General features: G+C 38.1%; 1 protein-coding gene across 1 annotated transcript in view; it reads left to right on the top strand.

Moving 5' to 3' along the window:
* Positions 1-12,252, top strand: part of SBF2 (SET binding factor 2) — a 260,129-nt gene that overhangs the window by 48,262 nt on the left and 199,615 nt on the right. Inside the window, exon 2 of the mRNA XM_061380465.1 lies at positions 6,363-6,451. Coding sequence (XP_061236449.1) covers positions 6,363-6,451 — 89 coding nt within the window. The remainder of the gene's footprint in view (positions 1-6,362; positions 6,452-12,252) is intronic.

Below are 12,252 nucleotides of genomic sequence, written 5' to 3'. Positions count from 1 at the left end.
GTTATCAGTAGCTTATATTGAAAGAAATGATGGATGTTGTTGAAATCACATGATCTGATCTTTTTTTTTCTTTCTGCTTATTTTGCTAAACCAGTTGAGAATGTGAAATCACTTAAGTGCTGAGTTGTAGCCACCTCTTGAATAATCTGTTATCTTCAGACGTAACAGCTCTGCTGAAAGATGAATGGCTTTTATGTAGTCAGTTGAAGGCAGATAGCATTGACACCCTCTTACCCCAAGCCATAGGATTTAGGGATTTACTACAATTCTACTGTTATTTAACTAGTTGGATTGAAAAACACCAACAGAGAGTCAACAGTACTTATGCAATAAAGTATTGGAAAAAAGGTGATGAGCATACTGTACTGAATTGGGTTTATCATTAAATGGGAGTGCAGCTACTAAGTCTTCTCTTGCACAGGTTTTAATCTTGTGTAGCAGTATTAACCGAGTTACTTTGTATATGTATTCATGTAAAGGAGTAGTGTCCGTAAGGCAGACCTTTTTTATCTGTTTGCTTCTGTATAAGGAATAAATGTAAATTTCTGTGTTAAGGTGAAGTAAACTTATAATCAAAGTGAGATGCTGCTTCTGGCAAGAGCAGGCAAGGTCCTCACTGCCTGTGGAATGGAGATTCTTTTGAGCGTTCCTGGTCTAAACTTTTCACAAAGAATGCAACTTGCAGTTGAGTAACTTGTGCATTTGAAACTAATTTTTGTATGTATTTTATTTATTTATCAATTTGCAGTGAATTTTACTTTGTAATTGGAAACATATAAAACGGAGATTTTGAAGAGCTGCACTGATTAAAAAGGGAGTGCATATTCATTAAAAAAAACAATAAACCAAACAACAAAGGACAAAATCTTCCCTCTCCCCTGCCTGAAAGCAAATCAAATTCTGGATGGAAGAAACTATTTCCCATCTATCCCATGTAGTTTATACAATTTAAGAAGCCATGTGAAATAGTTAGGTTTTAGGCATTATAAGTAGATTTGTAAATCTCTGTCACAGGATTTCTGTGTGGAAGGATTAATGGTGCTTGTTTTGGGGATTTTTTAATTTTTTTATTCACATTTTTTAATTCATATCTGCTGAATATGAATATTTTTCTCTTTTTTTTTTCTGATGCTCATATCTCTGATGCAGAACTATCAGTCTTTTTATTTGTTCCTTGAAATGTTTCATTTTGATGGTGTATTCTTCACAGATCCTTCCATAAACTATTTTTTCCAACTTTGATCCTTCTGAAGATTGATCTTAATTGGTCTGGGCCTTAACTTTGTTTAATAGCTGGAATGTTCTTGAGGCTCCTGTTCAGAAGTTTCCCTTTGTAATTTTTTTGAAAACTTTGATACCAAATCAGTGGCACTTGAACTAGAGGTAGATGGAATGTGGTTCTTTTTTTCCAGAGTGTTTTCCCAATGGTGGCCTCTAAGATGGAAAAATCAGGAATAGCTGTACTGGCCATAAATTGCCAAGTTTTGGGAGCAGGATGCAAATTGTATGAGAGGAGGTTGGGAATTACCTTGTGACCGTCACAGCTGCTTAAAGCAAGCTTTGAAACTGGTGTTTCAAAAACAGAAGTGAAGCAACCTGAACCAGTTTGTGCATATTGTTTGTAATTTTTGTATGTCTTGTCTCAATAAATTGCTAGAATTAAAAGTACATTATTAGATTCAAATTAAATGAGGTGACGTTCAATTAGTTTCAAAAGTATGACCTCAATTAGACCATGATAAAGCAGGCAGTTAACAGATAATTTTGAAAGCATCCTCTACCTGCTTTCAGTACTCCAGAGGAAAAAAATTGAAGCATGTAGGAGTGTTGTACCAAAACTCTGTGTTTGGTAGTAGAGAGGAGCATACAATTGGAAAGTAGAAGGATTTAAGGGTCCATGCTGAAAATTCAGTTGAAGGATTCACCATGGCATTGACTTGAAGAGAGGAATAATGCACTTACAGAAAACAGCAAAATCATAGAATTGTAGAATAGTTAGGGTTGGAAAGGACCTTAAGATCATCAAGTTCCAACCCCCCTGCCATGGGCAGGGACACCTCACACTAACCTATGTCACTGAAGGCTCTGTCCAACCTGGCCTTGAACTGATTTTTTCTAAATAATGTTGGAACACTTTATACATAATGTTTTCAGGGTATCGCCTCAGCACGTGAAACTTTCATTTAACTGTTAGATATTATGGAACAATTTCTCTTTGATCCTAGAAATGCCCTCAAGTGCAAGTTCAGGTAGTGTTAAGAAATTCAGTCTGGCTTTCAGAAAATATTCAGGGATAATTTTTTTTTTCTCCAGGTAAATTCCTACTGAGGTTTATAATCCTTCTTGAAAGCAGAATGGAATTACATGCAGTAAGGTCTTCTTACACTGGTGGCCAGCATGAGTGTCCTTCTAAGGAAAGGAGTCTAAAAAGATGTGTAGCATTTTGACATAAAGGAGTGAAAGTAAAAATTGCATTAAAAAAATTGTACATCTCTTAATACTGAATTAAAAGAAGTTCCAATATTGTAACCTAGGGAGTGTCTGTCTAGCAGTATAATAAAAAAAGAACTAGAAGGATCAGTAGCTTTAAAATGTAATAAAGGAGAAGAAATTTTGAGCTGCTTTTATAGATGTAGTTGGTAGTGTAAGAGGTCTCAGTCTTTCGAGAACTGGGGTGGATTCAGTGTAAAAAAAAAAAAACAACCCAAACCTGTCACCTGTTTTCCCATAGAGAAAACTTGGGGGACTTAGGTATAGCACAGACTGACCACTTTTTGCTGCTGTAATTCTTTAATACTTCATTCCCAGGAAGTCTTGGTGTCTGTGTTCATTACGGTCCATCTGCCCTTTCTTGCTGTTGGCCTCTCGGCCACAAGTTCTACTCTGCTTGGAGGGCATTTGTGTGCACTGCTGTTTGGATGCATTTGTTTGCTGTCTCTTCCTTGCTTTGCCTGACAGCTTTAGAACAACTAGAGGGAGAAGAGATTTGATTTAAACAATTTATGAAAAGCAGATAACATGGTGATTTGAGACTTTAACTCAACAAGGGAAAAGTTCTGATACTGAGTTAGTGAAGGAGGAGTCCTGTCAGAATGAAAGAGGAGTAGAGGCTATGAAGTAGGTGACTACTTAAAGGAATGGGAGGAAAGACAAGTTCTCTGAGTGGGTTGCCAAACATAGAAACATAGAATAGTGAGGGTTGGAAAGGATCATCTAATTCCAACCCCCTGCCATGGGCAGGGACACCTTGCTCTAAACCATATCACCCAAGGCCTCGTCCAACCTGGCCTTGAACCACCACCAGGGATGGAGCATTCACAACCTCCCTTGGCAACCTATTCCAGTGCCTCACCACCCTAACAGGAAAGAATATCCTGCTTATATCCAATCTGAACTTCCCCTGTTTAAGTTTTAACCCATTACTCCTTGTCCTATCACTACAGTCCCTAATGAAGAGTCCCTCCCCAGCATCCCTATAGGCCCCCTTCAGATACTGGAAGGCTGCTATGAGGTCTCCACGCAGCCTTCTCTTCTCCAGGTTGAACAGTCCCAGCTTTCTCAGCCGATCTTCATATGGGAGGTGCTCCAGTCCCCTGATCATCCTCGTGGCCCTCCTCTGGACTTGTTCCAACAGTTCCATGTCCTTTTTATGTTGAGGACACCAGAACTGCACACAATACTCCAGGTTAGGTCTCAGAGAGCAGAGTAGAGAGGCAGGATCACCTCCTTCGACCTGCTGGTCACACTCCTCTTGATGCAGCCCAGGATACGTTTGGCTTTCTGGGCTGCCAGCGCACACTGAAGCCGGCTCATGTTCATTTTCTCATCGAGCAGCACCCCCAAGTCCTTCTCCGCAGGGCTGCTCTGAATCTCTTCTCTGCCCAACCTGTAGCTGTGCCCGGGGTTGCTCTGGCCCAGGTTTAGGACCTTGCACTTGGCATGGTTAAACTTCATGAGGTTGGCATCAGCCCACCTCACAAGTGTGTCAAGGTCCCTGTGGATGGCATTCCTTCCCTCCAGCGTATCAACCGAACCACAAAGCTTGGTGTCATCGGCAAACTTGCTGGGGGCGTGCTCAATCCCACTGTCCATGTCAGCGATGAAGATGCTGAACAAGACTGGTCCCAACACCGACCCCTGAGGGACGCCACTCGTTACTGGTCTCCAACTGGACATTGAGCCATTGACCACAACTCTTTGGGTGTGGCCATCCCTCCAGTTCTTTATCCACCGACTGGTCTATTCATCAAATCGATATCTCTCCAATTTAGAGACAATGAAGGCTAAAGGCCGTTTAAGGCATGCTAGCAACAAAATACGTATACGTTTCTACCATATCTAGTTGAAAATGTAGCTGTTGTGCTTTTTTACATGGAAGAAGGAAACAGGAACTGGGTGTCTACAGAAGAAAGGAGGAACACAGAAGTGTGTTTACCTGCCTTAGGAGGAGAGGGTGTGTGACTGCTCTTCTGAGAGCTGTTTAGGGAGGGATTGGTAAAGCCTCTCTGTTAATGCCTCCTATTTTCAGAAGGATGTCATGATGAAATGGTAGCGGCAGAGGAGTAATAATTCAGTAGAAGATGCTGTGTAAGTGTAAGAAAGAGTACTTGAGACAACATTTGATCTTGAACAAGTGAAATTAATGACTGGTGACCCTATTCAGTTCTTATAGTCTAATAGATATGGAGCTCTCTTTCCTTAACAGGTAGTGCAACTGTAACCGTATCTGTATTTGTTCCTTGGTTTCTGGAGCATCCCAAGTCTGCTTTCTCAGCACCTCTGCAGTTTCTTTTTAAATACAGTGTCTCCTTTGCCTTTTAACTTCCTGATTACATCTCTTAGTGCTACACATCTCTTAGCTCTTAGCTTAGTCTAATTGCAATTTTTCAGCATGCTGCCTTGGGGAATCAGAATCAGTATGTGCTGTTGTGAGCGTAAGATTGCAGTTTGGAGTTCACTGTGTATAGTTTATATGCCCATTGTACCAAGAACATCTATTCCTAAATTGTTTTCAGGAGAAAAATCTTAGAATGTAAAGTGTAACAATACATATAGAAAATATCGAATTGTCAGATTAATTCTATCTAAATGCCTTGTAAAATTTATTACAGGTTTTAATATAGTGGCAAACTCCAACTGTAAATTAGCAGGAAGCTTAGAGAAGGATTTTTTTTTATACTACAACATTGATTGATAATTGCTTTATGCTATTGGACTTGAATTGTGTCAGACTGAAAATAGCTTTTTATGCTAAAGCCAGGAAAATAGTGTATTTGTTGCTCCTGCTTGGGTGTCTGTAGAGGAAGCAACAGGTAGGGACTACTACTACTATTGCAGAATCTTTTAATTTTTGAATGAAAAGAATTTTTTAAATGGTTGCAAATGTCAACGTTGCCTTTTAGGAAGCTTTATGTGTAGTTTAATAGAAAAATTATTTCTTTGGTATGTTTTTATTTTAAAACAGATTTGCACCACGCTTGCTTCCTTTATCTAGCCTGTTTTTCCTGTGATCCCCTTGCTGGCTAAGGGAATGCAAATACAGTGGGTTTCTAGAGCTGTGGGTGTTCTGCTTGCTTGGTTTGAACGTACCTGCTGGTTGCTTGGGAGGGTGCTGTCTTACAGTACCTGTTCAGCTCTCCTACTGCTGGCTTCTCTTTTAGTAGGGGTAGGAACTTGGGCCTCTTGTCTTTGCTCAGTGATTGACTTGCAAATGTGTGTGTTTTGTTTGCTCATTTCATGTTTGTGTTCCTGTACGGTTCAGAATGACAGGATGCTGCACTTGAGTATTTGTGGCTTCCTATCTATAGCGTGGTAGCTTTAAAAAAAAAAAAAAGGAGAGAGTATAGAAAAAAGATAAGTTGTGTAGTTTTTTCTCTATATCTTTCTGTGTAGAAAATCTGTGCTGATTTGTCCAAGGAATGAGCTAGAAATACTGGTAGGGAGCTAGTGTCCTGGATAAATCATACAGATTTTTAATCTGTAGACTTTTGAAGACCACTTGTTGACAAATGCTAGATTTCTGTTTTAATATCACATTATCCATTATATTAATTTTTAATTTTGTACTGTTTGTGGAGTAGACTAGAATCACCAGTAATCATCTGTCACTTTGAAAACATGCATGATGAGCATAGGCTGGATGCAGCTTGCAGCTTCATTTCATATAGTGACTACTTGTGTCACTACTGGAGAATATTAAGATTGTATTTATTATATGACTTGCAAGATACATTTGAGGAGCCTGTTCTGCCTCTTTTTGTGAAACATTTCCTAATACTGGGTATATTCTGAAAATAATCTCAAATTTATGGCAATTTAAATTCCACCAGCATGACTTTAAGTAATTGAACTTTATCTTTCAGCAGGACCAACAGAAGGCTTGGGAAAAATAATACAAAGATTTCCTCAGAAGGACTGGGAAGATACTCCTTTTCCACAGGGAATAGAGTTGGTAAGTTTGCATTACATTTCATAACTTCTAGAATTTTTTTCACATACAGTTGGGAGATACATGAAGACTGCCTTCATGCAATTACCTGTATTATCTGAGCCGACAGAGAATGGAGAGGAGTAGATGGGATAGGTAATAGCTTTAAGAAAAATAATTTTGGCTAACAGAAGGTAACTTATTCTATCCTGTACCACTAAGTAGATATTCCTAGAATACAGAAAAAGTGCTGCTAATTTAGAAACAGTGTATTTAAAGTAAATGTTATTTGTGTCAGTAGGTTTATCACGGACTGTTCTTATAAGCATCCCTCAGATGGCAGATGACTTATCACGTTCAAATAAATACAAATGTGTATTTGTATGTTAAACAGAATTAAAAAGGATATCCCAGTAAACTGGCTTGATTAAAATGGTCAGTCTCTACCCTGTATTCTGACCATGACAGATGGCATGATAGATGCTTATGTAATCACTAAACTGAACAAGGCCAGTGTACAGTGATCTGTTTTAAATGCCCTCTCTGAAAATTCACTGAAAGCCACTTCTTTCCCTTCCTTGATGTCATATTGAGATTCATACATTCTGTAATTAAAAGGTGTATCTCAGACATCTGAATCACTGATTAATTAAATATATGGGTCTAAAAATGCTGTAGAGAAATGAAATGCTGTGGTCATATGCTGCAAATCATGTTTCTGAGAAGTTGGAGTGAAACTCTTACTTCTGTGAACTTAGGAACCTCTGTGACAGGATGAGCTGGAGAAGGAGATGGCCTGTAGGAAATGTTGCAATAGAAGTCTTTGTACTGTGGGACAAAATCAGCTGCAGAGGACAAAGACACTGACTCTTCACTGAATTTATCACACATATACAGCAAACATAGCAAGATTTTACCAGTATGATACCTTTTAACCACTGTTCAGCTCACTTGCTGAGTCATAACATGCCATTGGCCATGTGTTGTCTTCTCCAGTGAAAGAAGGGAGGGGATCTTGGTGTTTACTGCTTGCTCTCTGGTGTAGCAGAGGTTTATGCTGTTCACTGTGTGCTGGTGTACGCGACTGGTTGCTCGTTTTCTTCAACAGTGTGGTTTTCATTTCTTCATAGTCAAGCGTAAGCCTTATGTTTTGGGGGGATGTCATACATTAATTACTGGTGTAAGCATTATTTCGGATACACGTGATGGATAGTTGCAGTGCCTGTGGTACGCTTGCATAATACTACATTTGGCAATGTGGTGCTGTTCTGAAACAATGGAAGCTCCTGCTTTCTCTGAAGTGTTTCTACTACTGTTACAACATTATACCGCTCTATATAGCAACTTCTTTTTGCTCTAGCTGATTGTTCTCTACTTAATACATGCCTAGCCAGCATGTGCCTGATGATTGCTGACCAAGTTCAGATAAGTGGCTTTTTTATACAGCACACACAGTTGTAGTTCATTAGAAGGAAGTAAACTTTGATGACAAGGCTTAGGGGTGGTTTTTTTTAACCTCTCTCTTGGGGTTGAACTAGGTGGTTTGATCTTGCCTTAAACAGCTGCAAGAGTCTGAATCATACTAAAATTTATTCTGTCATACCAGTCTTACCTATTTCAAAGAAAGTTATGTGTCTGACTTCCAGTGTTGTAATGAAATAAATGAGCACAGCTTCTCTTAAAGCAGTGAAGTGTCCTAAGTGATGTATCTGTACTCAAATTTTATTTCTCATTGATGTTTAATTGTAGGATGTTGGCACTACAAGAACTACCTTTCTAAAGGAAGATTTCTTAATTTTCTTTCTTGAACAAAACTTTTCTGTATCAGTTCTCAAATGACTTGTTAGGCAAAGACATTAGGACTTTAAAGTTTCCAAGTTAAATGAAATCTGATGACTTAAAAGTTAAGGACATCTATTCAGCCAGTTGGCAAAATTAGTGAAATTTTGATTTGCTTTCCAAATGTGGAAATAAAACTTTAATATTGCAAATATCAAGTACTAAAGTAAATCACTTATAAAAATCAGATTTTGTCAGGATTGGTTGGTTTGTTTTTTTTTTTTTTTCCCCCCAAGGTTTTGCATAAGTGTAACATGAATCAAGACTAATTCTTGGAAAGGAAAGAATAAAAGCTGTGTTACCATTTTCTATTTGTCATCTTAAGGGCAGCTTTAGTATCATTAAGAGGGTAGCAGGCAAACCTTGAGGGGGGTGGGGGAAAGGGACAAAGAAAGTAAAAATAGTGTGGTTGACAAACTTATGTGAGACTGAAGGTAGACAGTAGACTGAAGTTATGAATAGAACTTAGTTCTATGAGTAGTTCAAGTTAACATCCTCTTTAAGTGTAATTCCTCTCCTTTGAGTGAAGGATTTTTATTTCTCTGAAATGGAAAAAAAAAACATGGTTTTTATGTGAAAAACAAGTTAATCTCTCTCCACTGTGTTTTCTTGAAGGAAACAAAGGCCAAATCTTTCCATGACTAGCGATAAGATTGAAGGAAAATTTTTTTTGAGTCTTGTCTTCTCTCAGTTAGTTCTTCTGCCATGAATCATTGAGGTCTTCAGCTGATTATCAGTGAAGATAACTCCTCTTAAGCCCCCTCCACCCTTTTTTGTGCCAAATCATATAGGTTTAATGAGGTAATTTGTCTTGGCATCTAATGGGTGATATGATCTAATAGTGTTTCCTATTCATGCTGTTAATGGCATCTTATGAAACAAGGGTGGTGGTGGTGGTGGTGGGAAATAGTGGAAAATACCTAGACCCACCCCTCAAGCCTTTAAGTTGGAAAAGTTTGGGGGCCTGTTTGGGCCCCTTGTGATTTCCATAGCTTATTTAGTCCAAGCTCCAGCCGAAAACTAATAGACAAAATCCTCTGAGACTTTTGTGGAGGGCTTTTCTCTTTCCTGAACCATGCATGCCCCCTACCTCTTTGGGCTTGAATTTGTGTAATCAACTTTATGAGACATAAGTTATGATAATGTAGAGGGTGCAATTGTGCAGGTAATCTCTAATTAAATAATAAAACCACCGTAAATAATGTGTTTCATTTTGTTAAGCCCAATTTTGAAAAACGGGCTATCATGGCAAAAACTGTGCCTAATGGACCTTCCCCTGGCTGAGTGAAAGGCAGTAATTTTGGGAACATCTTATCCAGGAAAGATAATGACCCAAATTCAAGTTCTGGTTTTAGCCTTGATGATGTTTGTGGCTTTGTTAATTTGACACAAATATGTAAAGAATTGGGTCATTATAAAATGTAGTTTGAACTTTACTGAGAGTGTTACATTTGGTGTATATATATATATTCTGTACTGAAGGCTTAATCTATTAAATTGTTTCTATTTTGATGTGTGTAGCATGTTAGCTATGTTCTGGTCTTGTTTAACAAACATAAGTTATGGAACAAATATATCATCTAAAATTCAACAGGAATGTAGTTTATGAAATTATTATGGAAGTGTTCTAATTTGTCTCAGTAAATAAACTGCATGTGGTGGTCAGTGGTACTTGAGCAAAGCCACGCGTTTCTGTCGATGGAAAGATAGTGTGAGTAGGTCTCGGTCAGTGTATCATCTTAGAGCTTCTACTTGTCTGCATCTCATCAAATGACCAGAGTAGATTTTTCTAAATCTAACACTCCTTGCATTTGCCATTTCTTTAATGGCTTCACAGCTTGATCTTTGTTCTGTTTATAACTGAATACAGAAACTTTGTTAAGTGAGCCACCTACAAATTGCTGTGAAACACACCTAAAGTCTTTTGTAATGAGTTATTGTTAATTACAGTAGGTACTAAAAGCCCTAATACTTTGTTTTTTTACACCATTTGTTGAATTGTATCATATAACTGAGAGTAAGGTATGATATTTGTTAATATTACATATAATACATACTGTTACTTCAAAACCAGCAAGATGCTCTTCAATTTGATAGAAAGTTTTGTGGGCTATTCAAGAGGAATGTAGGAAACATTTTTAATAATTTCAACTTTGAAACTGAGCATCTTCAATTTACTGACAAATAGGAGTCCATCTGCAGTTTACTGTGAAATGCAAGTCAAAGTGACTATCCTCAGGTTTCATGGAAGTAAGCTGACTCTCTGAAGCAGAGAGAGATTTACCTATTCTTAAAGTTAATAAAATCTTTGGCTCAGGAAAGCAGGTAAGTAGCTGATTTTCTAAAGAATGCAGCTAGAAGATACCAAACTGATAGTTGCCCCCCTTCATACTTTAAATGAACATGTCTGGGTGTCCTTGTCCATAGTCTGACTGTTTCAAAGAAGTTATTCCAGCTTTACAAGATACAGCTTAAGTTTAAAAATAGCCCTCTGAAATCACCTGAGACATACAGAGCAGTTTAAAACGAGGATACTCAGACTTCTTGTTCTTGCTGTGTAGAAAGAATGCTTGAGAGGCTTTGCTGTCTGAGTTAGCTTTATGTATCTGCATATTCTTCATTTTATAATCCAGTTTTAATTCTGCTGTATACATTTCTAGACATCATAATTAATTATACATCAAAGGAGAAGGCTTTGGTATGTAATGTTAAACTATATATTAATTTTTGTCCCAGGGCTAAATTAGCTAAACTAAGTGTCATCTGCATTACTCAGTGTTGGGAGGTTTATGCTTATTAGGCCAATGAAAGTCATACCTAGAAAAAGATACATTGTCTTGAGTTTAAACTAGATATAGTGTCTTTGTGCAGTTAGTGGGAAATTTTCTTCCCTGCTACTTACTGTAGCAGGTAGTGGTGACAGTAGTAGTGCCATGAATTAGTAGTTTTCATTTCAAGTGTGTGCAAGTATACGTAACGAACATGTATTCTAGATGAGCTAGTCAGCTATACAGGTAATTACTTAAATTATTAAATGTAAGTTGTAAAAACTGTTATTTAATACAAGCTTGCATGAGTTACGATGCTAAGAGGACAGGCTTCTGAAGAGAGGCTGGATGTGTCCAGTTGAGATCTGGTAGGATGTCTGGTTCCTTCTAGAGGAGGAATTGGTGTTGCTGGAATGAGCATTTTACTTCTTTCTGTAGAGCCTTATCTTTGGTGTAGACCTTAGCGTTTTTGCACCTTTGGAGCTGCTTCAGATATGAACTGTTAAATAGACTCTTTTATGAAATACTGGCTTCAACTCTTAAATTCTAACTAACCTGAGAGATGAAAAGGAATCAGATGAGGTTAATGAGTGGTGTTTAGGTATTTTCAAAGGATATCTATTTTGACTGTCCTAGTAGAGCTCAGTCTTTGGACAAAAAAACAACTTCATCGTTCTGTCCAGAACTGTCCGCTTCATGATAACAAACATAACTTGTAAGTGACAGGTATACCTCTGCGATCTTAAGTGAATGTACACTGCTGATGAGGAGATGATGCTGAGAAAGCTATCAAAATCCCCTCATCAAAACCCAACGAATGTCTTTAGATTTGCATTGAAAACCAGAATTTTTGTCACTCAACTGAAGGCATTTTACAGTAAACCAGATTTTTAAGTAGTGAATTCCTAAACTTTTGGAGATTCCCCATACAGGATCTCAGAATCATAGAATCATAGAATAGAATCACAGAATCATAGAATAGTTAGGGTTGGAAAGGACCTTAAGATCATCAAGTTCCAACCCCCCTGCCATGGGCAGGGACACCTCACTAAACCATATCACCCAAGTCCTCGTCCGACCTGGCCTTGAACACTGCCAGGGATGGAGCATTCACAACCTCCCTGGACAACCTATTCCAGTGCCTCACCACCCTAACAGGAAAGAGTTTCCTCCTTATATCCAATCTAAACTTCCCCTGTTTAAGTTTTAACCCATTAC

The sequence above is a fragment of the Neopsephotus bourkii genome, unplaced genomic scaffold (genome assembly GCF_033783945.1).
Source record: "Neopsephotus bourkii isolate Nb327-2 ecotype Australia unplaced genomic scaffold, CSIRO-AGI_Nbou_v1 NB_1792, whole genome shotgun sequence".
Classification (NCBI taxonomy): domain Eukaryota; kingdom Metazoa; phylum Chordata; class Aves; order Psittaciformes; family Psittacidae; genus Neopsephotus; species Neopsephotus bourkii.
This window is presented reverse-complemented; position numbering and strand designations above follow the sequence as displayed.